This window comes from Xenopus tropicalis, chromosome 8 (assembly GCF_000004195.4).
Source record: "Xenopus tropicalis strain Nigerian chromosome 8, UCB_Xtro_10.0, whole genome shotgun sequence".
NCBI classification, from domain to species: Eukaryota; Metazoa; Chordata; class Amphibia; order Anura; family Pipidae; genus Xenopus; species Xenopus tropicalis.
Window position 1 is genome coordinate 57,340,757 of NC_030684.2, and position 27,808 is coordinate 57,368,564.

At 35.2% G+C, this 27,808-nt stretch overlaps 1 protein-coding gene across 1 annotated transcript in view; it reads left to right on the top strand.

The window, feature by feature from the left end:
• aff2 (AF4/FMR2 family member 2) overlaps positions 1-27,808 on the top strand; it is a 332,688-nt gene that overhangs the window by 256,317 nt on the left and 48,563 nt on the right. Inside the window, exon 9 of the mRNA XM_002934547.5 lies at positions 5,141-5,178. Coding sequence (XP_002934593.2) covers positions 5,141-5,178 — 38 coding nt within the window. The remainder of the gene's footprint in view (positions 1-5,140; positions 5,179-27,808) is intronic.

Sequence of the window (27,808 nt, forward strand, 5' to 3'; positions counted from 1 at the left end):
GTTTCCTTCCTGATATTATCTATTCAGTCATAAACAGCATGAAATGAAAGGGCTTGCATGTGAAGCATTGCCTGCTTCCCTCGCACATTGAAAGCATCTTGGATTGTTCCAAGCGTTCCATTAAATATGCGTTCTTTTGCTGTTTAATAGGTCTACTTCGGATTAGAGGAACACTGTAAATGAGGGGTTAGATCTGGAATCAATTTTCATTTACAGCTGAGCAGCAGCTATTGATGCTGTAGTCACAGCTCAATAAAAGATCTAAAGATATAGACCTCATGTTTTTTTTCTTTTTCAATATGAGCAGCATAATCATTTTCAAATGTTATTTTGTAAAGACGGGGGTATTGACGTTTTTTATTTAATGGCTGTCTTTTAACTTTTGGAGTTATCTGCATCTTGACATATTGCAGTTTGTAAAAAAATCTTTCTAGGAATTATGCTGACCATCACAAATAGATCTTTGTTAGACAGTTTAATGATATCAAGTAAACATCTGTTTAGCATATCAGTGGGTAATCTCTACATGGTTCAGCTCTGTTTTAAAACAGCTTGGCACAATTATGGCAAGTCAGTGATTTATTTCTCAAACCCCACGATGTCAGCAGCTAAACAACCTAGCTAGGGCAGTAGCATAGGGCATGTTACAATATTTCTCTGGGATGTTTTGGTTCATGTTTGCTATAAGCTGCATGCATGCCATTGACATTAAAGCAAATCAACCCGTCATAAATCCAGACAGTCGGATAGCTAAAGTTTCCCTAGAGGAATATGCACCATTCAAAATGCCATTGTACTCAGTGTTGGATAATTACCTATAATATTAATTTCTTATGTTAGACAAAACATATTAAAAAGCAAACTTTCAAATATTTGCATTCTTGGTATATTTAGGGTTCTCCCATAGCCACTTTAAGAAAGTCATTATTGATTAATGATTTTAAAATAGTATTAAAACCAATGTATCATATACAAAAAATGTGCTTAGTGGTGTAATAAAACAGATTGTCATAGAGACTTGCACAAAACAGAGCTCCTTTGGCAAATAAGGAAAGGCAACAACCAACTCTGGAATATAAAGAACATTTTTTAATGTTATAAATTAGATTTCTACTAGAATCTTTCTGGAATACAGTATGGGGCTAATATTTAACAACCCAACCCAGCCAACAGGCACTTAAAGGCGTATTTATTAATTTATTAATTTGTGAATTTTAGAGTCTTTTTTTCCAGTTGGAACAAAATCGAAATTTTACTAAACTCAACAAATGTTTGCTTATTTTTTTTAGAAAAATGTTGCTCAAATTAAACTGTGGAAAAAAACTGGAATGCGTCAAATTTTTATTCTACCCATCATTTTCAATGGGTCTACAAAAGCTTGAATTGAAAAACCGCATACACTTTGCTTAGGAAACTCCCACTGACTTCTTTATGAACTTGCAAGCTTTTTAAAATCAAGCTTTTCAGATTTTTTACTTAATAAATATCAAACATTAAAGTTTTTGAAACCATAATTTAAATTCATGAATTAGCACCAAAAATTGAATGGTGGCAAAAATTCTAATACCAGCATTAATAAATCACACCCTTGGCAGTCGTTGTAGTGCCATATTTGTGTTTTTTTTTTAGTTTTAAGTGATGACAACTGTCAGCATCAAGATATACAAAGATAAAAGATTTAGGGACAGATTTATCAATATGTGAGTTTAGAGCTTAATACATAAAAACTCACCCACGTTCTAGTCATTCCTATGGGATTTGGAATCCTCATCCTAGAAGGGCTGGATAAATGGGTATGCTCAGTAAATAGTGTAGTAAGTCAACATGTTGTTGGGTGGTTTGGGATGAGTTCATTAAGTATTTGGGGTGTGTTGTATAAATGCATTGACACAGTGGAAACATTTCCCTTTTGCCTAGAACAAATAAATTTTTTTCATTTTCCCTCTGTTCCATTTCAAATTATAGTTATGGTTAGGACATTTACCTTCAGGTACAGTAGGATGGTAGGAATCTTATCCATTTGCAAGGTTAGTTTCTATTGTGGCAAATGTAATCTAGCTATTGTTTCATAGAGTGCTACGCATATTTGTATGCTTGTGTTTCACTGGGTACATATTAATGAGACACACTAACTTTATTTATGCTTTTGGTTATTGAAATATTTGTTGCATTTAAAGATACATTACACTGAACTGCTGTTAAAGGCAGAGCTGTGTCTTTTACTCTCACTTTCTTCCTGTTACAGTTAGACCTGCATTGTTTCCTGTCAGGTGATCAGTGAGTGACACACAAACATTGCAAAATAGTGGTTCAAGGGAAATATTTAAAAGGCCAATATTTACTGTTATAAATATGTTTATTTGGTAAGAGGGACCTTGTTCATGGCATGTTTCCTCGTAATATTTACTTAAATGATCATTGAGTGATGCATGTGGTATTTTGGTGTATTGAAACATTAAGTCGTATTTCATGATTATGCATGATTCTTGGAAGGAGAATCGCCACAAGAGCCCCAGCTGCTTTAACAGTTTGAGAGACTGTAGCCATTCTTCCATTGGTGCCCCCAGCTGTGTTGCTAAGCAACATTTTAATTCAAGAAGAATCGAAGAAGATGAAATCCCTGTGGAGAGGGAAGCAGAAATAAGAGGGCCGTTGACAGATGATCCAAGTTGTTTCTTCTAATATACTGTGAAGATCACTGGCTCTTTTCATGAATGATAAATGGACTGTACACAGATCAATGGGTTCAGCATTAAACTTGATCCGTGTTCTATGAATAAGGCAAGCACAGAGGCTTGGACATTTACTAACTTAGATACCTCAGTGTGTTATGTGTGTTTTTTATCAGCACCTGTCCAAGATGAAATTGATCTGGGCATTAGTTAGTCTTTTCCACTCTAAGTTAATATAAGAAGTTCTCAAACTGAAATTGTTTTGTGTCCTTTTTTGTTTTTAACCCTAAAGGCATATTGTTCTGTTTGAACGTTCACCTGCTCCAAAATGATCTTTTCCTTGGAACTTGGAAAATAACATAGAATACTGAAAAGAAATCAAAAGAAACCATATCAAAAATCTCTTACATGGTCTTTGTGTACTGTACAGTTATGCATTTATTGTTCTGTTACCTAAACAAGCATCATAAATGATTTTACAGAATAGTTTATGGCATATGTAAAAAAAATAAAAATCACACTTGTTCATATAAAATGATCCAGCTCTGTCAGGTTCCACTAGTAATTGCTTATTGCGTATTCATCAGTCTTGTCTTGAAAGAAGCAGTAATACATTGTTAAATGTCTTCTGCTTAATTATAGTAGCTTGATCTCTTGTCATAAATGGAGAAGTTAGTATGTGAATCATAAGGATAATTTCATGTCACTTTTCATTATGAGTTGGAGAGACTACCAAACTATTCCACTAAGCAGTTCAGAAATCCGACAGTGAGACTGTCAGTCACAGCTTTAAAGTGCTTAAGTAGGAAATTGTTCTACATTCAAGAGCCCATAAATTGGCAGAGAAAGGGCATTTAAATTTATTGCCTTTTAACATTTTAAAATGCCATAAAATAATTACAGAATGAAACATAAATATGTCTCTAGGAACAGTGCTAACAGTGCACAGAAATCACTGGATAGCTCCCGCATGAGATAATTCTTATTGTTTAAATGTCTTTTATGCTGTTCCAGTTTTGAACTACTAGTGGTTATTTAACAATTCCTAAAATTTGTGATAATCCATTGGTGATGGTAAAAAACCTACAGTTCTCTGTTTTATAGAAATCTTACCTACATTTCCCATCAGAAAAAAAACAAAAGACAGTAGTAAATTTCAGATTATGATAAAATGCTGAATTCTATTTATGCACACACTTCAGGGGCAGGCAGAGCATTTGTGATCCCTCTTGTTCAAGGTCAAACTCAGACAGTGCTTCATATGTGCTTTATAATATAGAAATAGAGAAATTGTGGAAAATGTCCAAGCAGGCATAAGCTTTGCCTTCTTTACTTTTTTATAGTTCATTATAACTGTTTATAATGTATAAATATGTCTGAACCTTTACTGTTTTTCAACCCTCATTTCAATATGTGTTCAATAAATAGGTCTTGGGTTGTGCATACTTTTAAGTCTATTGTTTAAATTAAAAATATCTATGGTTTAATATGAATGAAGTCATATTATGCTTCCTGTCTCTACTAGCAAAGTCAAAACAAATCATCAGTCCTCTAGAAAGCCCTCTTCATAAACAAACACCTCCCTTTACCCAGCTGTAGACTGCTTGGCTGTGAGATAAGAAGAAACTCATTGAACCAATTATTTTGACCTTGCTCATAGGGACAGGATATCCCTTTCAGATTTTGCCCTTAAATTATTATGTTCAGGACGATCTGTTGATTGAACCTTGCTGAAAAGGGGCTAAACTACCCCATATTCTGATGACCTAAGCAAGTAAGACATTTTTAAAATGTGTATCTGATTTGAAAGCAGTTCACCGGGTCTTGATTTGGATCTTGATTAACAGACCTGAATTGCTCTCCTTCAAAGGTGAAGGGCTTACCAGAACGTGAGGGTTTTTGTGCACAATGGGACATAACTGTAGCCTAAAAATTGCCCGGTTTTTTAAAAAAAGAAATGATGATAGGTATAAGAGATCTCAGATATGCCCATCTCTAATGAAAGCTTTTCTTTACTTCAGAATGCTTTAAACATTGAAAAGAATAGTCATGATACACTGAATAATTGTAAAGGATACATAACTTTGTCATGAACTATTAAATGCTTGAAATGATTGCATAAAGTTGTTCAATGTTTTCATAAATCATAGGACCTAGAGATTGGATTCTTCAGTATTAACTTTGACACCTTTACATATATTCTTATCTGCTAATTCCATTTTCTCTCTGCAATAAACTCTTGCTTTTGGGAGAAATGTTAGGGTTCTTTATGTTTAACAAGTTTGTATACAATATAATTTTTTTCATATTCCATTCCTTCCAGTTTGATGGAGAAACATTTTTTTTTCTTCTGGTTTCAAACACCCTGGTAAATTGTGGCAAATATAGAAATAATTAACATTTGACCCCATTGGCCTTACCCAACAATAACCTACCGTTAATAATGTTTTATCACTTCCTTTTCACAGGCAAATGAAAAAACAAAGCCAAGAAACATTCCAGTAAAGTAAGTTTCCATGCATGTCTAACATAATATATGTGTTAATGTGATATATTTACATGTTCCATATAAAAATCAATAACTAATCAAACTCTTTTAGGATTTATCAATAACATTTGTATCATAAATGTATGTCAGTAAACCATCCACAGGCAAAATGCTATGAAACACTTATCTACTGTATATTATACATTTTATTTTATTGCATACAACCAGTAAAATTGTCAAGTATATAATGTGCATCCAACCAGTAAACATTAAATGGAAGTGTACAATTTAAGCACCTTTTTATATGACACCTTTATTGCAGCTTTCCATGTATAAATATATTTTTGAACTGAGCGAGAATAGGCATTCACTGAAGATTTAGATATAGGGCTATTTCAATTATTTTTTTTAGCAATGTCTCAAAATATGATAATATTTTACTGATATGTGTTAGTATACTGTATATTACAGCAACAGTATTTGAAGGGGGGGCAATTGGTACCTTTGAGAAAAAAATATTATTTTCTGGAGTTTGGAGGCCTAACAAGATTATTCTATGGGGTCCACTAACTCTGCCTGTTGATGCCCTTTATCAGTTACGGTGCCTATTCAAATTACAGATGGAGAGCTACCTATACCAATCATTTATTAAATTATACATGATAGATTCTCAAAGCTGCAAAGCCTAGGCATTAATATGAGTCACAAGGCTAAAGATAACATGGATATAGCCCCATAGAATCTGGTTATATAATCTTATGATTTGGAGAAATCACTTGGAATAGCCAGGGCTCCATCTGTAGTCGGCTATTTTCATAGTTAAAATGTGAATTGAAATGCAACTTTTACAAGTGAGATTCTGCTTCTTAGCGAAACGCCAAGCACGTCAAAAGAAATTGTCATGCGTGTCAAAAAAATTGTAGCACACGTCATTTATTTATCGCAACTAATTTTGTCACTAATCTCACCAGCAAATGACAGAACATACAAGCAGCTTTGGTAACTGGTTGTTTTAAAAGTAAAAGTCAGCTGAGTATCTAAGTAAATATTCACATGTGATCAGCAGTGTGTCTGTCTTCATTTTTCTATATGTAATTTTATAATAATTATAATTAGTAATATGTTTATTATATTTATAATTATAATTAGTCATTTTGTCATGGTATGAAACTTTGACATTTATGAATAGAAAATTAATGAGGAATTTTATGTGCAAGTGCAATATTATTTACCCGAGTTTCTATAGACTGCAGTCAAAATGCGTTCTTTTTTTACATCTCTAGCAATGGGAAAAAAACAAGAATAAAACATAAATTGTATGAAAGAAAATAGAAGGGCTTTCATCCTACTCATTTCAACTGATTAAATTGTCTGTGAATGAGTCCTTCTGTTTAGCCAGATGCTTACTCACCTGAGCCTCACCACCTCATGGTTAGGAGTGTTAAACCGATGTTAATATTCTGCTTTGACTCGTATCCTAGTTATGATATATATAAAACACACCGCACTTCTACGCTTTTTTTACTACGTACGGATGAGATAAATTAGATCTAGAAATCACAGCTTGTGTAGCTCATCACATATTATTTGTTAAAACTCATTTCTCATATTAAAACGTGTGAGAGCACAATTCTACAAATGCAAATTGCTTTGGCAAAGTGCCACATGCTAATATGTGGAGTTGAATGTAAGTGCCTTTGACAGCTGTTCCCAGCATAAAAACCCATAGTTGCCTTTAATGTTGAGTGTTCAAGTTTCTTCTCTTTTTGCCATAGAGCCTGAGTTGCAATTTATATTTTTCTTGCCAAAAGAGCTTTGGGTTTGTTAAATAAGGTATAGGTCCCCTACAGATTTAAGTCACCAGGGAGTTCAGTAGGTCATAACTTGACATATATCTGTGATAATGTGATCTAAATTACATTGTAATGATCCTATTGTATTAACCTTGTGACTTTAATCCTATGTAAGGGAAAAATACTGTAAATTATTAAGGAACTGTATGCAATTTGCAGTGTGATGTGGGTTACTTTATCGTTTACTTGATCGAGTAGGACCAAGTAAATGTAGGTTGAAAAGGTCTCTGACTTTTTGCAATAGCTATAGCTACAGCATCCTTGTCTAGTGGCATATTAGTAAGAATAGATATATAGGTATGGAACCCATTATCCAGAATGCTGTGCATCTCAACACCTTATGGGGCCCATTTACTTACTCACGAACGGGCCGAATGCGTCCGATTGCGTTTTTTTCGTAATGATCGGTATTTTGCGATTTTTTCGGAAAATTATTGCGACTTTTTCGTTACCAATACGATTTTTGCGGAAAAACGCGAGTTTTTCGTAGCCATTCCGAAAGTTGCGATTTTTTCGTAGCGCTAAAACTTGCGCAAAACGTCGTGCCTTTTAAGTTTTAACGCTATGAAAAAAGCGCAACTTTTCGCGCAAGTTTTGACGCTACGAAAAAATCACAACTTTCGGAATGGCTACGAAAAACTTGCGTTTTTCGCGCAAATCGTATTGGTAACGAAAAAGTCGCGATAATTTCCGAAAAGTCGTAAAGGCGCCGAAAAAATCGCAAAAAATACGAAAAAGTCGCAAAACGTTCGTTTCCAATCCGAATTTTTTCCATTCGGACTCGGATTCGACCCATAGTAAATGTGCCCCTATGTCTACTAAAAGATTATTTAAACATTAAATAAACCCAATAGGAGTGTTTTGCTTCCAATAAGGATTAATTGTATCTTAGCTGGGATCAAGTACAAGGCAATGTTTTATTATTACAGAGAAAAAGGCAATCTTTTATTTTTTTAATTTTTAAAAATTAGAATTATTTGCTTATAATGGAGTCTATGGGAGATAACCTTCCCATAATTCGGAACCTTCTGGATAATGGGTTTCCGGATAACGGATCCAATACCTGTATTGGCATATTAGTAAGAATGGATATATACACTAGGGATGAGTAAAATGGTTGTAAGACATGGATTGTTGGCAAAATTTTCACAATTACTGATTTTTTTCATGAAGAAAAACTCAAAAAAAATTGGTGCAAAAATACACCCATTCACTTCAATGCAATATGCATGGAAAAGAAAATGCCCATTGACTTCAATTTATTTTGTGTTCAAAAAAAGCCAATGAAAAAATGCCAGGTGACTTAAGTGCATTTTGCAGGAAAAAAAACACAGCAAAAGAAAAAAAAAACCCATTGACTTCAGTGTTTTCACATTTTTTTTTACATTTTTGCGATTAAGATTCACTCTTCATTGACATACACAAATTATATGCATAGCACAATATGCACTGTTCTTTATACGCCATGACTTAAATCACAACTATAACATAAATTTGTATTGTGTGTGTGTGAAGACTATTTTGAGAGTACATATTATCATCTGTTTATTCTATTTTACATCAGGGCTGACACTCTGTGACAGAAAAGGGCTTGGAGGGGATAGTGGGTGTTGTATTTGAGATGCAGGTTGCATTTTAAAATGACACCTAGGTGGTTTTTTTGTTTCCTTCAAACCAATGTCTAACCCTTATAATACTGGCTATCCATATTCACCAATGAGTGTCAGGCTTGCAAGTTCCATCCAGCGCTCTAACTCCCCTGCATAGCTTGTAAGAGTACTCCTATTAGCATTCTTCTGCTGGATATACTCAGAATTGTGTAGCTATTGTATAGTTACTAACATATTTCAATTGATTGAAGAATAAATTTAGGAAAACAAAAGTTTTGCAAGTTAAGTTTTGCTGGCGCAACATTTTCTCGTAATATTTTACCCCTTTAATTCCTGAAGGAATCTTTCCTTTGTAATAATCGTAGCTGATTTTATTGCAAAATTACCTCTGGAAGTGAAACACACTCTAGAGGAAACTAATATGGGTACAAATAAGCTGTGTGTGCCAGTGCCATGTTTCTGAGGCCAATACACATATACTTCGCAATCTGTCTGTGCTTTCAAGCAGAAAATTCATTAACATCCTTCTGGTAGGCTCGAAAAATAGGCATATTAAAGACATGGCATCTGAATTGTTGTTAGAGCTATTTGGCTAACAGGTCAATAATCAAACTGCATCTTTTAGCATAAGCAATAAAGACATTTTTACGGGTGTCGAGCAGTTTGGGGTTTTTACTTCTAGAGGTCGATGTGCAACACAGAAACTAATGAGTAAGTATGGGAGTTTAAATGATGAATGTGTTAAAGCAGAAACTAAGGGCATACAGTATCTGCAAATTACTGGCTTGCTTTGTGCATTCATACATGGGTGGTATGCCTGAATCTTTTTTTAGTGACTATTTATTTTGGTTCACAATTACCCAGTTATTTACAACTGCTGCCCACAAATTAAAGCAAATGATTAATCCAATTTATTATGCCAAAGTGTCAGTGTAAGCCTTGGATTTTTAATGAATAGTTGGTAGGCAAAGTAAGCAGTACATTAGTCTTCATTGCTTGTAGAAATTGGCAGGGTGACACAAGTACAATGGAGTGTATTCATCCAGCATTCCAAAACCCGAGGCTATTTTTTTTAGTGCCCATTGTTATCCTGTTGAGTTTACTGTCTATTACAAAAGTTGTTTTGAATCTCCAACGCCCCCCCTCCCACCAGTAGCCCTCACTTCAGCAAATCCTCCCAGCAGAACAGTTAGCAAACATGTTTTATACCAGAGCCCACAGGGCAAGGATTCTTTGTCTGACATTGTTTGCTGCACTCTGACTTAGGGAAAATAGAATTAAGGATCAGAGCGGGAGAGATGGGGCCCTGTCATACTCACTTTTAATTGGACCAAGGATTACAGAATTAAAATATTTAAACATATACTTCTAAATAATATTTGAGAGGCCAATTAAAAAGAATTTAAAAAAAAGCAGTCTACTATAAGTAATCTTTTAAAAAGAAAGAGTAAACAAACACCAATGGATTGGTTTTTCCCTTGCACTATTTTTTTTCTTTTAATTTAATTGGGGGAAGAGGAAATAAATATTAAAAGAAGAAGATGGAATAACTAAAGAGAAAAGCTTTTACTGGGTGTGTTCTAATGATAAGGAGGTCAACCTAAAAATCATGGGGCTAATGGGTAATGCAGGTGCAGGCTGCAATAATATATTATCATCGCAGATGAGGGTAAATTGTACTTACAGGTATTTACAGAGAATCTCAGGACATATTGGGAACACTGTATTGCATGTAGCATTCTAAAGTGCATTCTAAAGTACCCTTTTTTAAAGTAACAACATTCAAGTCCCTCACCAACAGTGTTAACCAAGGACTGTCTCTTTCATCGCCAGTAGGAAATGGCAGTTGTTCTATGATCTTTCCCTGCACAAACCGCAAGTCCATTACCCAGTGCCCAGTGCACATGCATAGTAATATCCACTGCTTTCTTTTTCCTCTGCTTTGCATTTGAAAAACAGATAGTTGCTAATACTATGCTTTTCACACTCTCAAACTAGTCGTACATGTGAACCTAAAATACCCAGCAGAGTCAAAACCTTAGGAATGGTTTCAGATGGCATGGAATAAATAAAAATATAATAGTAATTCTATAATAAGATGACAGAGCAAACAATCTTCAATAGGGGATTGGGCAACATCACCATGAAAGGTAACCTTCAATGACCCTGGATCACATAGTGAAAATACATATAATATATGTGATTTAAAAATTTTGGAGGGAGTGTTTAATCTCAATTGTCAATGGTATCTATTTTCTGGAATTCTTGGGACCTGGTCTTTTTAAGATAAGGATATTTCTGTAGAGCACCATGCTTTAAAGGGGCTGTTCACCTTTAAGTTAACTTTTATTATAAAGCAGCAAGTAATAATTTGAATTATTTATCTTTTTTGTTCAGCAGCTCTCCAGTTTGGATTTTCAGCAGCTATATATATATGGTTGCTTGGGTTCAACTTACCTTAGGAACCAGGGTGTGGTTTGAATGAGAGACTAATATATTTATAGGAGAGGACCTGGATAGAAAAGTAACAATAACAATAAAATTGTAACTACACTGAGCAGTAGTTTTTTGTCTGCTGGGGTCAGTGACCACCATTTGAAAGCTGGAAAGAGGCAGAAGAGAAAGACAAATAATTTAAACCTGCAAAAATAAACAATGAAGACCAATTGAAAAATTGCTAAGAATTGGACATTCTATAACATATTAAAAGTTAACTTAAAAATTAACCACCCCTTTAAGGCTGTTAATACATTAAAACCCCCAATGTTTGGCCATCGACATGGATTCAAGCTGGCTTATTTAAATTCAAAGTTCTGTCTCATTACAGATAAAAATCAAATACATTTTATTTAATTTAGTAATTTGTAAAATAGATTGTTTTGTGAGAAACCCCATTGAAAATGGCCTATGTGTATTCTGGACTTATCTTTATTATAGATGTCATAACTGTACATAAGGTTGGGAATTTAGAAAGATCTTACACTATGTAAATATTAAAATGTACACAAGGGTTACCATGCTTAGGGTAGATGCTTGGCCAAGCAATATAAGCCAAATTCATAACCAGACAGTTAATATCTAGGGTTATATGAATGGAAATCTGTCATTTGTCTGAGACAGGGAAAGCTTAAACTTTTCCATTTAGGAGGTATCCCTAGCGGTATGTAAGAATAGCAATGTGTTTTAAAGAATTAATGGGCCTTGTGTAGGTGTTAATGCACTCATTATAAGTGATTAAAATGAAACAATTATTATCACTCTGGATTACTGTAATACAACATCAATTTGGCATATAATAGGCAACCAATGTCATTCTGAAAGCTCAATCATTACACGCAAATGAAACACATTCTCTGTGGCTCAGTAGCAATATAAATGGGAGAAATGAATCACTGCGAATTACTATACTAATCTAATATCTAAATATCTTTTAGTGCTTTCAGACAAAGGGTAAATGCTGCTTTTAGACCAGGGATAGCTACTCTACTGTCATTGCTGTTGATGAACTAAAAGTCCCAGGCACCCTGGAAACTTGTTAGGATGACCGTTTCATTTTTACTAGTGGACAAAAAGTCAACTGTTTTATAGTGTTAGCTGGGCACATATGACAGTGCTAAGCATACTAAAGGTATATGAGGGATTAAAGATAAATTAGGCAGTATGAAAAGTGCAAGACAGGTGCAGGGTGCCCTTCTTTGCATTTTACACAGTGCCCTGCCCGTGCTCCAATTCACTCACTAAATAATATATCAATGATTGCATTGACAGTATATTCATGAGGGTCAGGAAGGGGAAGCATATAGGCATCCCCTCTCCAGCTCCCTAGCCATACCTTAACTTGTGCATCATTTAGACAGGGCACAACAGGGTCCTGTCCTTACTGCCTGCCTAATGAAGACATAGTAAGTGACCCCTATGGCATTTTCTTTAGGGCATTTGTAATATTTTTAGTAATAATTTAAATAGGTTGAGTAAAGGATTATAGGAAAAAGGTACCCAATATAAACTCAGTGCCCAGTTATGTATTCCATATGGCCAGCAGCACATTTCAGGTATGTGGCAATAAGAGTACAGCTTATTCTTCTGTACAACTATTCTTCAGCTGGTCTTAAAATTGAAATGTATGCTAGGGGGCCCATTTACTTACTCACGAACGGGCCGAATGCGTCCGATTGCGTTTTTTTCGTAATGATCGGTATTTTGCGATTTTTTCGGAAAATTATCGCGACTTTTTCGTTACCAATACGATTTTTGCGGAAAAACGCGAGTTTTTCGTAGCCATTCCGAAAGTTGCGATTTTTTCGTAGTTGCACAAAAAGTTGCGATTTTTTCGTAGTGTTAAAACTTGCGCAAAACGTCGTGCCTTTTAAGTTTTAACGCTATGAAAAAAGCGCAACTTTTCGCGCAAGTTTTGACGCTACGAAAAAATCACAACTTTCGGAATGGCTACGAAAAACTCGCGTTTTTTCGCGCAAATCGTATTGGTAACGAAAAAGTCGCGATAATTTCCGAAAAGTCGTAAAGGCGCCGAAAAAAATCGCAAAAAAATACGAAAAAGTCGCAAAACGTTCGTTTCCAATCCGAATTTTTTCCATTCGGACTTGGATTCGACCCATAGTAAATGTGCCCCTAGGTGTCTGCAATAAGAGCATCATTAGGACAAAACACCCCTTTATGTTGTTAGCCATGAATATAATATTACTTGCGTGGATACACACAAACATTCACACACACACACTGTTTTTGTTTCAGATTCATGTGAATAAAGCAGTTGTATTAGTCATACGTATATATCTTTGTCTGTCTTATTACCAAGAAGATTTGAGTTTAACAACCAAGTTATAAGAAAGTAGTAGTTTCTATCCTAATAGTGTCAGTAACATGACAAGAATATTGAGATTTGCCATTGACAATAACAAGAGCCTTTTCTTCAAATCCAATCTCATTTACCTCAGTATAACTGTCATGTCTGATTGTGTCTTTATAATGAAAATACAGTATCAATCAGTTCTTTCACCATTTCATCATTAAAATGCTATTGATTCACAAGATACTAAGCATAAAGCAGCCAACCCAATTGACCGTTCTTTGAGTAGAAACTATAAAATTAACTACAATTTTAAAAGAAATGTGAACTCAGTGTTTTTGAAGAATGAACGAAGCACCTTTTGGCTTGTATTTATTTCTCTAAAACTCTAGCAGTAAAAATACTGTACTTCTAAGGCCTTGAAATGCAAAAATGTGTTGGAAATGTTATTATTAGTCAAAAAATTAATATTAAACATACATATTTTATTTCAGTTTTGTGCCTCCACATTTCATGGTTTTGACTTTGCTGTATCCTAAATATGCAGTGATAAATTCACAACACAGATTCAAGGGCAAATTTACTAAAATGTGAGATTAGAGCTCACAACAGAAAAATTCACCCACTTTCTATTAATTCCTATGGGATTTGTTGAAGTGTATTTATCAAATGGTGAACCCAAACTTTCACCCATTGATAAATATATTTCCAAAAACCACCCCTTATAGCCAAAAACTGGTAGCTGTTTATATGCAATATACCACTCCAACTGCAAGATTAAAATGCTTCTTAGGGGCTTCTGGTGTACAGTATATCCCCCTGCTTAGTAGAGCCCATCCTGTTCCCCAAAACTATTTCCATTAAAGAAGCAATTTGTATAATTTTACATTTTACTTTTAGAATAAGGACTCTGTTTTATAAACTCTGGACATTTAGCCTGTTCTCCTCAAAGTGGTGATTTCATTGTAATACTGGGCTTTTTGGGTTTGTATGTTTGAGCTAATTTAAGTGTAAAAATGGGCTATATTATCACAAAGATAATAAGATAATTTCACTGGGAGAATGTGCCCAAAGCTAATTTCTTTCTATTGTTGTTCTATAAGGGGTAATGTGCCCAATGGTGATTTCACTTTATTATTGGGCTCCTATGGTTTACTGTGGATGTAGCCAATTTCACTATATTGTTGGTCTCTCTTGGTCTATTTACCTGAGTGGCATAGAATGCAGTGAGGCCTATTGCAGTTACCAGTAACATCCAAAAGCCATATTGCTCAGTTTTATGTTTTGCACACCATGGTGTAGCATAACAGAGACAGCCCTCCATCTGCCCACACAGACCCCTCTATCCCTTTTTTGTGGTACAGGGGTTAAAGATGGAAGGGGCTAGGGAGGAGGAACCATGCTGCAGACCACGTGCTGTATGGTTGATACACCGCTGCTCATATAGCAGGTGGTTTTTATAGGAGGGTCTCCTTTTTGGAGTTACATGGTTCGGCTCTAAAGTGGATTCTTGACATCCATGGTTATTATGCACTATGCATTATACAAACCCCATTTTATTATAAAAAAAAAGAATGAAAATGCAAACAAGTACCAGACAATAGACGTTTTCCTTATTGTTGAGTTTCAGTTTTAAAATCTGTTAACCACATTATGCCAACATGCTCAAGGCCATAGGCTATATTCAAATTTAATTTAGAAACTACAATGCAAGTTGGCAATTCAGGGTTTCAAAGAAAGAGACAGCGACACCCAGTGTAACACCAGGTAAGTGCCTGTGTTTTATTCACAGCATGGTTCTCCACAATTTTACACACAGTCTGAGTGAACATAGCCCCTGTTATTCTCTCAATACTTTTTTAGAAGCTTGTATAAGCTGCAAAAAAAAACTGTCCATCTGTCCATACTGTACTATACACTTACGTAGGAATATGTATTTCATAAGCAGCTTAATCGCTGAAGGAATTTAAGAAGTAAAAGAACTGTCTTATTAGATTTTCCCAATAATAGCGCAAGTTCTTTAGAGCTGATAAATTCTAAGGAACAAATCAGTTTGCAAGTCTTTACTGTGCAATAATCAAGACATAATACATTATGATCTATTCATTTTTTATGTATGACTAGTGTGTTTAAGATTAAATGAAAATAAATCTCTGATTGCAATCAAATCAGGAATCTGCAATTTTTAATTTAATTCATATTTATTGAATGTAGAGGAGTAACATTTTGGGAAAAAAGTCAATCAAATTAATTTCAGACACACATACATAAATAACACATACAATCTTGAAATATAATCTTACAGTAATTGATAGAATGTTGTAGGAGGCTGCATTGACCTCACATGATAGGTTGTTTCTGAGAGTATACAGATGAAAAGAAATAACACCCCATGTAATTAAGATCTATTCTCTTCTTTGTTAGTGCTTCATTTATCATTTTTATTTGTGGACATGTTGTTACTATATGCTTCACCGGTAGTCTTAGATTATTACAAGGGATTATTGATTTCAGTTTTTGTCACAAGGCAGGAATTGTGTAATTGCTATTTTGTTCTTATGGCTGGCTTGCTAATGACAGATAATGTCTTGAATTCTGTTACAATGTCAAAAAGGGAGAACCTGGTAATGTAACCTTGCATTCAGTGTTGATGCGTGAAAATATATAACTATCCCTGCTCAGTTTTAAGACTGATCTTTCTGTGTGCAGAGAGTTGTGTTACCCAAAAAGGCCTGAATTATAAGTTTTCATACAATTCTTTGTGTGTACCACAATTTGTTGTGTGTGCTGACATCAAAACATTTTCACTGAAATTGTATTTTTGGACACTGAGTCAAAATTAATGAAAAGAAATCAGAAAGGGTGGTCACACAAAAACGAACACAATTTTCTATATTGAGGCCAGCTTACTTGCGTCTAAGAAAGCATGTAAACTGCCAAATGCATCCCAGTCTGGATAAGGAATTTGGGCAAGTGTGCCAGTTGATTTGGTGGAACCCTAGAGCTACCGCCACCCTAAATGTGGCACTGATTCAATGCAGCTACATCAAATGGCACAGCAGACTTGTCTCACAAGGGTCATTTTAATGGTTTACAGCAGAGAATATTCATTCCCCACTTCAACAATTTTGATTGCAATTGTGTCTGTTTGCAGCAAGCACAAATTTTGCGTTCAGCCACAATTATGTTGGAACACATCATTATGGTAAAAAACATGGCAAGATAAGTACACAACTGCACAGCAGCACTGTCTGTAAATGACCCCTTAAAAGTTTATGCAAAGAAAATGTCAACAAATTGTGTTTAATAAGTATTGACATGACACATAGGGGTACATTTACTAAGATCCGATCTTTTTCTGGGCTTAAAACATGATATGGAAAAATTAGTAACCACAATAATTTCTGATGTTCTAAAATGTCTTGACAATGCTTTTATCGGTCGTATGAAAATATCACAATTGTTTTCCGAAAGGCAAAATTTTTGTGCCGAAATGTTTGTAATCACCACGAAACCTTTCTGGCTTTGAAGCCATCCATGTCTAGCTTTTGAAGCCTTGCATAGGACTCAATGGTACTCGAGAGATCAAACCTGGAGAAAAGATAGTCCCGAGGAAAGTGTTACCAAAGCATTAAAGAATTCTGAAATGTTTGTATTCTTTGAAAAACTCGAGGAATTTTAACAAACTTTTCACATACATTCTGAAATGTTCTATAAGTTAGAAAACATTTAGAAAAAATACGACTTTATCTCAAAATTGTTTTATAAATGGGCCCCTTAAATTACATGTGTCCTTAAAACTTTTCTGCCAAATGAAAATGAAAGTGCTGTAAGGTGATTTCTGCCCTGTGAGTACAATATCTAAAGAGGGCAGTGAGGTTGGGGAATGCCCTTCCTAGTGATGCTGTCATGGCATTCACTTGGAAGGGTTGAACTTGATGGACTATGGTCTTTTTTTCAACCTTATGTAACTATGTAACCACCCTTGTGAAAGATTGTGCTGTCCTGCCCATAATTCTTTAGTGATGCAATTTTTTTTGTCACATTTGTGTAACACAATACTTCTGGGGTTAAAGAAGGCACAAGTCCATCATGCTCAGGGTTTAAAAAGTCCTCTATTTGCTGCAGCCAAGTCTTAGCACGGATTTTTAAAATATTTGCTGTACTCATCAAAAAATGTTATTCCACTGGCTGCACAAATGCTTGGCATATAAATCAACATAATTAGCAGTTTGAAAGAGCATCAATAGAGTACACCGACTGAGTTTAGATTTAACAAGACAGAAGAAAAGAGGAAAACAGCATGTTTGGGGGTGGGGGAGAGTTGCTAGAATGTGGGGTCATACTATGATGCTAGAGGGGGGTAAACACTTTGTTGGTTTAAAGAATTACAGTCCTAATTTTATGTAGCATTTGATTCTTGTAATGATCTGTTGTTGCTGTTACTTGGCTGGCTGTCTAGGTTAAGATGTGCCTTGTGCTGTACATTGAATCATTGAAGGGCTCATGAAAGTCCAATGTAACATCTTCAACAGTTGCTGCTAGCAGGAGCTGTATGTTCAATGCCAAGTAAGTGAATAATGCAAGGCAGCGCAGAATCATAAAGTACACAGTGCCTAACCTTATAGCTCTGCAGGCATTTCATTGTATTTATTCATTAACTCTGGCTAGTATTACATATAGAAGGTAATTATACTTCTTGAGGGCAACAAAAGGCTCTAAGTAAATGTACTTAATGCAAGTAATATATATAATATTATACATCTATATATATAATATTCTATCTATCTATCTATCTCTTCCAAATTATAGCATTATTAATTTGGCAAGATATTACTTAAATAAATAATAAATCATATTTATAGGTTTAAAATGTTGTGATTGTGCGATTAGATATACAGTATATAAAAATAGAACATTAATTTAACCCTATAGTCCATCCATTGAATCTCTTCTAACTACAGAATGGAAGCATAGCAGTTATACTGTAATCAGGTAACACAAAAGTTCCTCTAACCCACCATTACTCCTTACTCAATATAAATTCTTTGTAACAATGCAAAAAACATGCTAAATTAAATTATGGAAGAACACCAGATAATGAGTGTATTTATCATAAACTCTAAAAATTACTAATTACAGAATCTTTTTAATGGATTATCAAACTGGCTTTCAGATTACTTTTAATAAATCACTGCTTTCAATTGCATTATATATTATATAAAAAAGAGGGTGCCCTACCCCTACAGGTGGAATGTGTCTTCCTCAACTATGGGTCCTCTGCCAGAGGTCTGGGAGTTTTAGGGTTCTGTGCATTATCTAAACTATTCCTTTCTATTTATCTATCTGTCTATCTATCTGCCTAAGTAAATATCCTATCAGTATAGAATTGGAATATTGGAATATGTATTAATAAAGAAACCTTACCACCCAAACCTATAAATGTAAATGTAGCTCTTTAGGATATTGTCCCACGGAGAGATTAATCGCTGCAATTTTTAAAAAGCAGGTTCCAGTGACAAGTCGCTCATTTTGTCTCTACATAGAGAAGAATATAAATCGTCAGTACCTAAACCGACGATACTACTTCAAATCGCTATGAGGCCCTTTTTCAAACGATTTTACAAACAAAGCATTGTCATTCAAAACTATTGGAATTGCTGAAAGTAAAACCCACTAAGCAGGAAGTCGCTGTGATTTCCCCATTGCACTGAATGTAGTTTCTAATTGTGGGCGGGGAAAATGACACCTGGATTTGTGGGAAATAGAATAGCTCCATTGTTGAAATCTCTAGTAATCGCTTGTTAAAAATTGCAGTGACTAAATCTTCCCATGGGACATTAGCCTAAAGTAAAGTAGTTCATAGATTGCAGTCCTTTTAACCTGTAGCAGAATTACATAGCCTGCCCTTTAACCCCTTTGTAAGAATCACAGGGGACCCTGTTAGCACTCTAACTCTAAATGCATTAGGATTTACAGTTTAGACTTTATTTAGATGTGTATTTATTAAATTGAACATATTTAATGTTATATAGTATTTAATTCTAACAGCCAAAGGTCATTAGTTAGCTGCTATTTCAAAGAGTATAGTAGGCTTTCCAATCACATATAGAAGTACTCATAATATGTTTACGAAAAAATAGTGTAGGATTTTTGAAATTGCACTTACCATGGATATTAAGTTATAAATATAAAACCCGCCATCAGTTTTAGAAATCATTACATGGGAAATGTAATATAATAGGCAAAAGTAACAAAATTGCTGTTTTCTGCTAAAAGCAATTTGAATTTAGTCTGGTGCTAAAAAAAAATTCCCATTTGAATCTGAGGAGGATCATTACAGCCCAAGACATTTTGTTTGAATAGGAGTTCATAATATAACCAGACAATGCGTACTGGAAAGAAGGAAAAGATTGCACTGCAATTTGTACTCATAGTTCTGCTTGTCAATTTTACAAGGATAGAAAGTTTAAATCTCTTTACTGCTAAAAAAATTGTCTTCACATTTACTGAAAATCTGTCTCTGGCTCCTGCATTGGAAGCAAAACATTCTATCCAATAAGATCATTTGCCAATAGTCGTATGTTTTTTCAAAGTCTAGATTTGCATTTTAACAAATTCATGAAGTTGATCCATTTTTGTTCATCACACGTACCGTAGCAAGTTACAGCATATGAATAACATGCAAGTTATGTCGACTTTCAACTTTTACAGAGAAGATACAGTATGATTTCATATTAAGACATGATTTTACATTTTAAAGGTTGCAAAATATCTTCTACTGAGCTTCTCTCTGTAGAAGAGATGAGCCTGCTTGAAAAATACATAGCAACATACTAAGGCTTGTGTGTCCTGAATGTAAATTGGGCAAAGAACTGGAAGCCACAATTTATCTTAATCTTGATAAAAAAGTAACATTTCAGATCACAGTACAGGTATGAGTTCCGTTATCCATAAACCTATTATCCAAAAAGCTCAGAATTACGGGAAGACCCTCTCCCTTTTTTATAAAATAATTTACAGTTTAAAAAATGTTTTTTTTTCTTTTTCTTTGAATTAATAAAATATTACCTTGTACTTGATCCCAATATATATATATATATATATATATATATATATATATATATATATATATATACATGTATGGGATCTGTTATCAGGAAACCCGTTATCCAGAAAGATCCTTAAGTGAAGGCAATCTCCCATAGACTCAATTATAAGCAAATAATTAAAATTCTGGAAAATGATTACAGATTTGTCTCTGTAATAATAACAAAACAGTACCTTGTATTTGATCCCAACTAAAATATAATGAATCTTTAAATGAAAAGGAGAGGAATTTTTGCTAATAGATTAGTTACAATAGTGAAAGCTAGAATGCTATATTTATTCTGCAGAAAGCTTTACCATACCTGAGTAAACAGCCTTAGATGCTCCCTATGTCTGTTTGAGATTGCAGCTGCCATTTTGGCTTGGTCTCAGTAACTTCTGTGCTGCAGTTCTAGCTGCTGGTGGCTCAGATTACAGCACAGTTGGGAGGGGGAGAGTGTTGAAATGGGAGGGGGAGGACAGAGAAGGGAGGGGGAGCGAGGAGAGAGAAGCAAACTGACCTTTCTGATAAAGCTTACTTAGTTTTTACATTTCCTTCTCCTTTAATAGAGGCAAAACAATGCTATTTATTTAATGTTTAAATTATTTTTTAGTAACCTTAAGGTATGGAGATCCAAATTATGGAAAGATCCTTTATCTGAAAAAACCCAGAGTTACAAGCATTCTGGATAACAGGTCCCATACCTGTATATATATTTCTACAATAGCTCCTATTCAACATTTAGCAATAGCAACTCCAATCACAACCAAGAGATCCAAATGTAGGGAAGTGTACTGCTTAGAGGAGCATTACTTACAAGCATCATTGGTGATGATGTCCATAGCAACCAATCAGCAATTAGATTTAAACGGTCACCTACAAGTTAAAAACTAAAAGCAAAGATCTCATTGGCTGCTTTGAACAACAATACCGGTGATGTTTGTCTTCATTGTTAATAAATACTTCCAGATATCAGTGCAAAGGCATGCATTCTCTGAACTACAGAAAGGGGACCCTTGAGAGCGGATTCACCTTAGCACTCAATTAAAATAAGCAATTCCATGTTTTTAAACATTTTAGGAAAGAATTTATTCAAAATAAAGGTCACATCAACTACCTCTTTAAAGGGCTGTGTTGCCACCACACCAAACTTAATTTAGGCACCCAAATATCAGCAAATATAGGCATTAACCTAAAGAAAATGCAGTACTTGATATTTTAAATATATTATTCCAATTGGCATAAAATGTACAAACCATAAAAAAATGTAAACCCAACAGTGAATTATTGAATAAAAGCAAACAGAACTGCAAACAGAAATGCCCCGAGGACAATACTTGTTGATAGAAGCCCCAAAGTCAAATTAACTAGCCAGTCAACTACAGCTATAGGCAATGTAAGCAAAGAGCGTTGAAGATTCCCACCAGCCAGGCACTGTACTCTGTTTAAGATCTACTTTTAAGATACTGAGGATAAATTTTACCATTGTCATTATTTATAACAACCCTCTAATTGTCTAAATTGTTGATCCCTACTAGTGATTTGCATATGAAATGAATGATTAGGAGAGGTAGTATTGCTCAGAAGTCCAACTGAGCTGCTCAGAGCACCAATACCCCGTAGAATATATATGTACTGAAGACAATTACCTCCCTCAAACTTTCATAAATCTGCCCCTTAGTTCCTTGCCTGCTTATCTTCAGCTTTGGAAAATTCATTTTACATTCAGTTCATTGTGTGTGTGTGTCAGAAATCCAGACTGTAACCACTTTGCAAAGAAAAATAATGAAAGGAAATAAGCTCCTTATTTGTGTGAAGAAGAAACATTTACTTGTCATTTCTTTGGTAAATCCTGCATTTTTTAGTAAATGACATGCCAGAAGATATTTATCAAAGCAAGAAAGCAATAAAGGATGCTCTCTAATATTTTTCTTTTTTGTTGGATATTTCCTAACCTAGAGATCTAATCGTATTAAATATGTACATTTTTTTTTGCTTGGAGTCTGCTTCATGTATCTTTCTGATGAATCTTAAAAGTACATAAGGTCTGTAGGGCAGCGTTTCTAAAGTGCAAATGAGGCACACAGCAGAATATTGTCTGTGAGGCTTTCCAAATTATTTATATTCCTACGGAGCAGATTCCTTCCCTTTCTGTGATAATAAAAAAGCTAGAACTCCCAGCCTTTTTACACGAAGGGATGTCAGACATCGTTAATCATATTCATAATCTGACATGCTGAATCCTAGTTGTCTGATCACTGTTTTTATTGGATTTATTAGTACTTGTCATGTATGAAGGTTGATAAGATTTTCAAAGTAAATTGAAGTGTTAACAGTTATTAGCTCTTGATTGCTCAGCATGCAAGCAAGGGGATTATGTGCTTTTTTTATCGTTTAAATTTTGTAGCACAAATCCGATCCTAATACACACCCATACTTTAATGGAAAAAGTGATATATAGGGACCAATTTATAAAACCGTATAAAGAAACAGAGGCAAAATTCAGTTTACATTGCTTTCATGGTATGCTGCATATTGACTTGTGTGTTTAGCAAGCCCCAGATATTTATCAATGTATGGTCAAATGATGGTGGGCATACAGGCAGGGGCATCTCGGTGCTCAGTACCACCCTGAGGTGGCCAAGTCGATGATAATGGGGATGTTAAAGCGTAATAGCTCTCTCTGCACTACAAGAGCTGTAGTGATTAGTCAATGGGCATTAAAACACTGAAGGACATAGTGAAAGATGGGGAATTTGGGACCTGCAAAGATGAGTTTGATCTCCCCCTACCATGTACTTTCGCTATCTGCAACTTAGACATGCCTTTTATGCCAAGTTTTCTAGTAGACCGTTGCAGATGCAGACAGATACCTCTCTTGAAAAATACCTACACAGACCAGACCTGAGAAAGGCTCTGTCAACGATTTATAGTATTGTAGTATTAATCGTGCTTATCTAACACCCCACAGACTTGCAGAGATAAATCCCCAAACATCAGATCTGTGTCCCAAGTGTAATTAGGAGCAGGTTCATTTTTCCAGGTATTTTGGGAATGCCCAGTCATCCAAAGACTAAAAAAACTAATCATGTGCTACCTACAAAAAATGGTCTTAATCTCCAGAGGCTGTCCAAACAAGTTTTTATGTGATATGGGGCACTTGGCTAAATGCACAGTCTGGATGATTTTGCCAGGCTTGCTCAAGCTTTATCTAATTTTCCTTTTTCTTTCTTTCTTTCTTTCTTTCTTTCTTTCTTTCTTTCTTTCTTTCTTTCTTTCTTTCTTTCTTTCTTTCTTTCTTTCTTTCTTTCTTTCTTTCTTTCTTTCTTTCTTTCTTTCTTTCTTTCTTTCCCTTGTTGTTAAACTGTTTAAACCTTAAAGTGGACCTGTCACCTTAAGAAATAATTTCAAATTGTTTTCTATTGTGTTTGGCAAGCAAAATAAACTTTACTTATACTATATAAATTATTTTAATCTTATTTTCTTCAGTCTTGGAATTTTCAATTGCAGCAAGCAGGCAGGGGCCATTTTGTGGACACTTATCAAAGCAGGTGTTGCATCCTGCCATAATCTTGTTTCTGTGCCAGTATGGGGGGACCTAATGCCCATGTCCATGCACTGGTTACACAATTAGATGGTGAGGAGAGAGGGGGAATGTGAGGAGGGCAGCGACATCTAAGAAGTTCTGAATTGAAAGTGAAAGTAACTGTCTGCCCCACCTCTATGCCTAAGGCATAGAGGCGGGGCAGGCATTATATGATTGACAGCTGGGATTTTAAAATGCTTTTATTTTTTATACAGCTTTTTATGTCTGGGTGACAGGTCCACTTTAAATAAAACTTATTTAAAAAAAAACAAAACAGAATTTCACCTCTTTAAGTTACCCAACTGACTGTCCAACCGCTTGCAATACTTTTCTGTATATAATGTTCTGACGCAAGTGGTTCAGATGGGATGGGGGGGGGGGTGCTGGCCTATAGGCTCGCCAAATCAAAATCCGCCTCTGGCCATTTCTGCTGTCCACATTGCTGCATGTAAATACGTAAAGTGCAAACCCCCCAGTACTATACCCATATTTGTAGGTCTATGTATGATTCCTGACCCTCATTCCATGCACATGCATGCATGCACCACTTTTTACACAACATGATAAATATACCCCCTAGGTAAAGGAGTTTGGCAGAGCTACACTAATATTATTAGCCTTTATTTTAGCACTCATAAGACTACAAATATGCTTCTCCCCATATATTTACAAATGTATTTAAGAAAATAAGAGCATGTTAAACTGAGTAAGAGTAATCAAATAAAGTGACAACATTCACATACTATATTTATGTATATATGTATATATATAGTAAAAAGTATAGTAAAGTATAGTGTCAAGTCAGTCTTTAAGATATGGATGCATAGAAATGAATTAAACACAGCATTGCATATATGCTCTTTCTCTTTTTCTTTATAATAATATCATTTTAGCAATGAGTATTTGATCAGAGACACAATTACTACTGAATTGCATTTAAGCAATTCATTTTTGCTCCTAAATTAATATTCTGGCATCAGAATGAAATACTTTATGCATTATACATGTGTCAGGTGTTGCCTTTATACTGCCTGCACTAATTGCCTCTTGTTCAGTGTCCCTGAATAATGACAGTAGTCATTCTGACTAATTGGGATCACTGATAACATTAAGTAGCTGCGCAGCTGAAAAATTTAGTAGTTTATTGTGCTTACTTGATACTAACAGGGACCAATATATTCGCAGCCATATGGCACTATAGACACATGAAGTATCTTGTGAGAAAATAATCTGCATAGGGGGCACAATAAAAGGCTAGACAGACCTGTGTCACTGAGTAAGAGTTGCTATATTATAATGCAATGCCAGAATGTGAACACCAGCTTGTGACACTGCAGTGGTTTCCAAATCAACCTACGAATCTGTCTTAAATGGGGTGGCCTCTGGTGCGCTGATCGTTTTATGGGAAAAAAGAATATCCCCTATCTGCCTATAATCCCCTCTAATGTACTTGTACAGAGTAATCATGTCCCCTCGCAAGCACCTTTTTTCCAGAGAAAACAACCCCAGACTTGACAGTCTTGACAGTTTAAATCTTCCATCTCCTTTTACAGTATATTAATGTAGTTAAATGTATTCTAAAACATTTACATCTGTAAATATGTCATTTTTAATCATTATATATATTTCACCAATAAAAAAATCTATCTGTCATCTATCTATATCTATATCTATCTACCTCTCTATCTACCTATCATCTATCTATCTTATCTTATCTATCTTATCTTATCTATCTTATCTTATCTATCTATCTATCTATCTATCTATCTATCTATCTTATCTTAGTAAATATGAGTCTCTCCAACTATTTTCTTTAGTTAGGAGTATACTTACCGAGAAGCCAAATATTGTTGAAATTACTATTACTTTGTATAATTGCTCTAGTTGTTATTTAAAGATCTGCAGTGTCATAAAAAGAGAAAATGCATTTTCAGTAGAAGAGCAAGAAGAAGGATGGGTTTCACATACTGCAATATTGGCTTTGGAAGAGGAGGCAGGTGCTTTAGGAGTCCCATATGAGCGATGTACAAGCTTGTACAAAATGCCTTGGAATCATCTCTGTTTGTTATTCAAACAGGCAGAGTTGAAACCATGCGAATTTCACTGTTCCCAGAATTCAGATGGTGCACAATGGCCCATAATTAGCAGCACCTGTGCTTAGCACAATTACAGTACGAGGATGAATAACAGAAAGAAGGGTGTCAAGATCTTCCCAATAATAGACTTCATTACGTTGTCTGTAATTAGATTCCGAGGCTTAAAAATGTTATTTTGCAACTCGCTCATAAATTTATAGCGATCTTGGCAATTTCACAAAAGGAACAGCTATAGCAGAAATGATAGAACAGCCAAATACCAGCACTCTGGGCTAAATTGCAGTCAAAATGCCTGGCAACTTTATCTTTTTTATTGTTTCCGTAATTGAATTTCTGTTAAGTATTTTGTGCAATTTAACAGCCAAAGTCTATTTATTTATCATCCAATACCATGGTGGCTGAAAAGGAGCTATTTTGTCATTAAGCTTCTCTTAATGCCTAATATTATGGAAGAGACGCAGTGGTAACTGCTTTAATATATGTACACAATAGAGTTACCCAAACCTAGTCAATGCTTAGTGGCACTCTATATTGTTATTTACTCACAATGCTTTACTGGAACAGTGATTTATCTAGCATTTTATCTACTTTGCTTTCAGAAATGTAATAGATCGATGGATTGCTCTTCGGCTGATAGCTTGCTTCTCATCTGGCTGCAAAGTACCTAAAATTACCTCTCTGTGCTGCCCCCCAAAGCATTTTTAAGCTGAAATCCCCCTGCACTGGCACCATGCTTTCCTGGAAAGAAAATATGGGGGCAAAATATGCCAAAATGGCATTAGCTACTGTTGCATAGCTGCCGTTGTTTATTGCCTTTCAGCTGAAAATCAGGGTTTTCCTAAACTTTTGTACATTTCTCTGCACACTGCTACATTAAAACTGTAGCAACCATTCCAGACTCTGCCAGTTAGTAGCAAAGAGCATACACCTAGCACCAAGTAGTTATGCTAATTCCTAGCAAATAAAGCCATTTGATGTCAGTTTGGCCCACTGGGGTCCTTAGAGTGGTGTTAAAGTTTGACTTTAACTTTGACTGAACAATTCTAAATATTCCTTTTCAAGGCTGAGAGATTATATGGTGCAGAACAGCTCTACTTTATGTAATCCAGATAAAACCCCAGTGAAACAGATAATAGATTTACCTTCAGAAATGGAATGCATGGTCTTTGTTCTGTGCCAGTTAGAGATTTTTAATAAATATATAAAAATCATGTAATGCTAAATACAGATTGCTAAATACAGGGTGCACAAAGTCCTGGAATTAACACCTTCTTAATTCCAGGGGTCCATCAGCATCTTGCACCTACATACTGACATACCTAGTAAATTACATGAAAACACTGGGGCACACTCTACACTATTTACACCCACTAGTGGCATGACTATAATGCCCCACCAAAAAAAAATCTTCAAAAGGGCCCAGCACACACAGTATACCTTCCCCTGCCACCACCGATGCCTTCCGCATATGTCCCCACCCACTTGCTTCGAGGTAGGAGGGCAGCTGGGGTGGGGTTTTTTCATAACTATAGAGGAAGTGGACCCTGTGGTTTGGGTCCCCCTAACCTTGGGCCTGCTTCCTCTATGCCAGTGACACCCACACTGA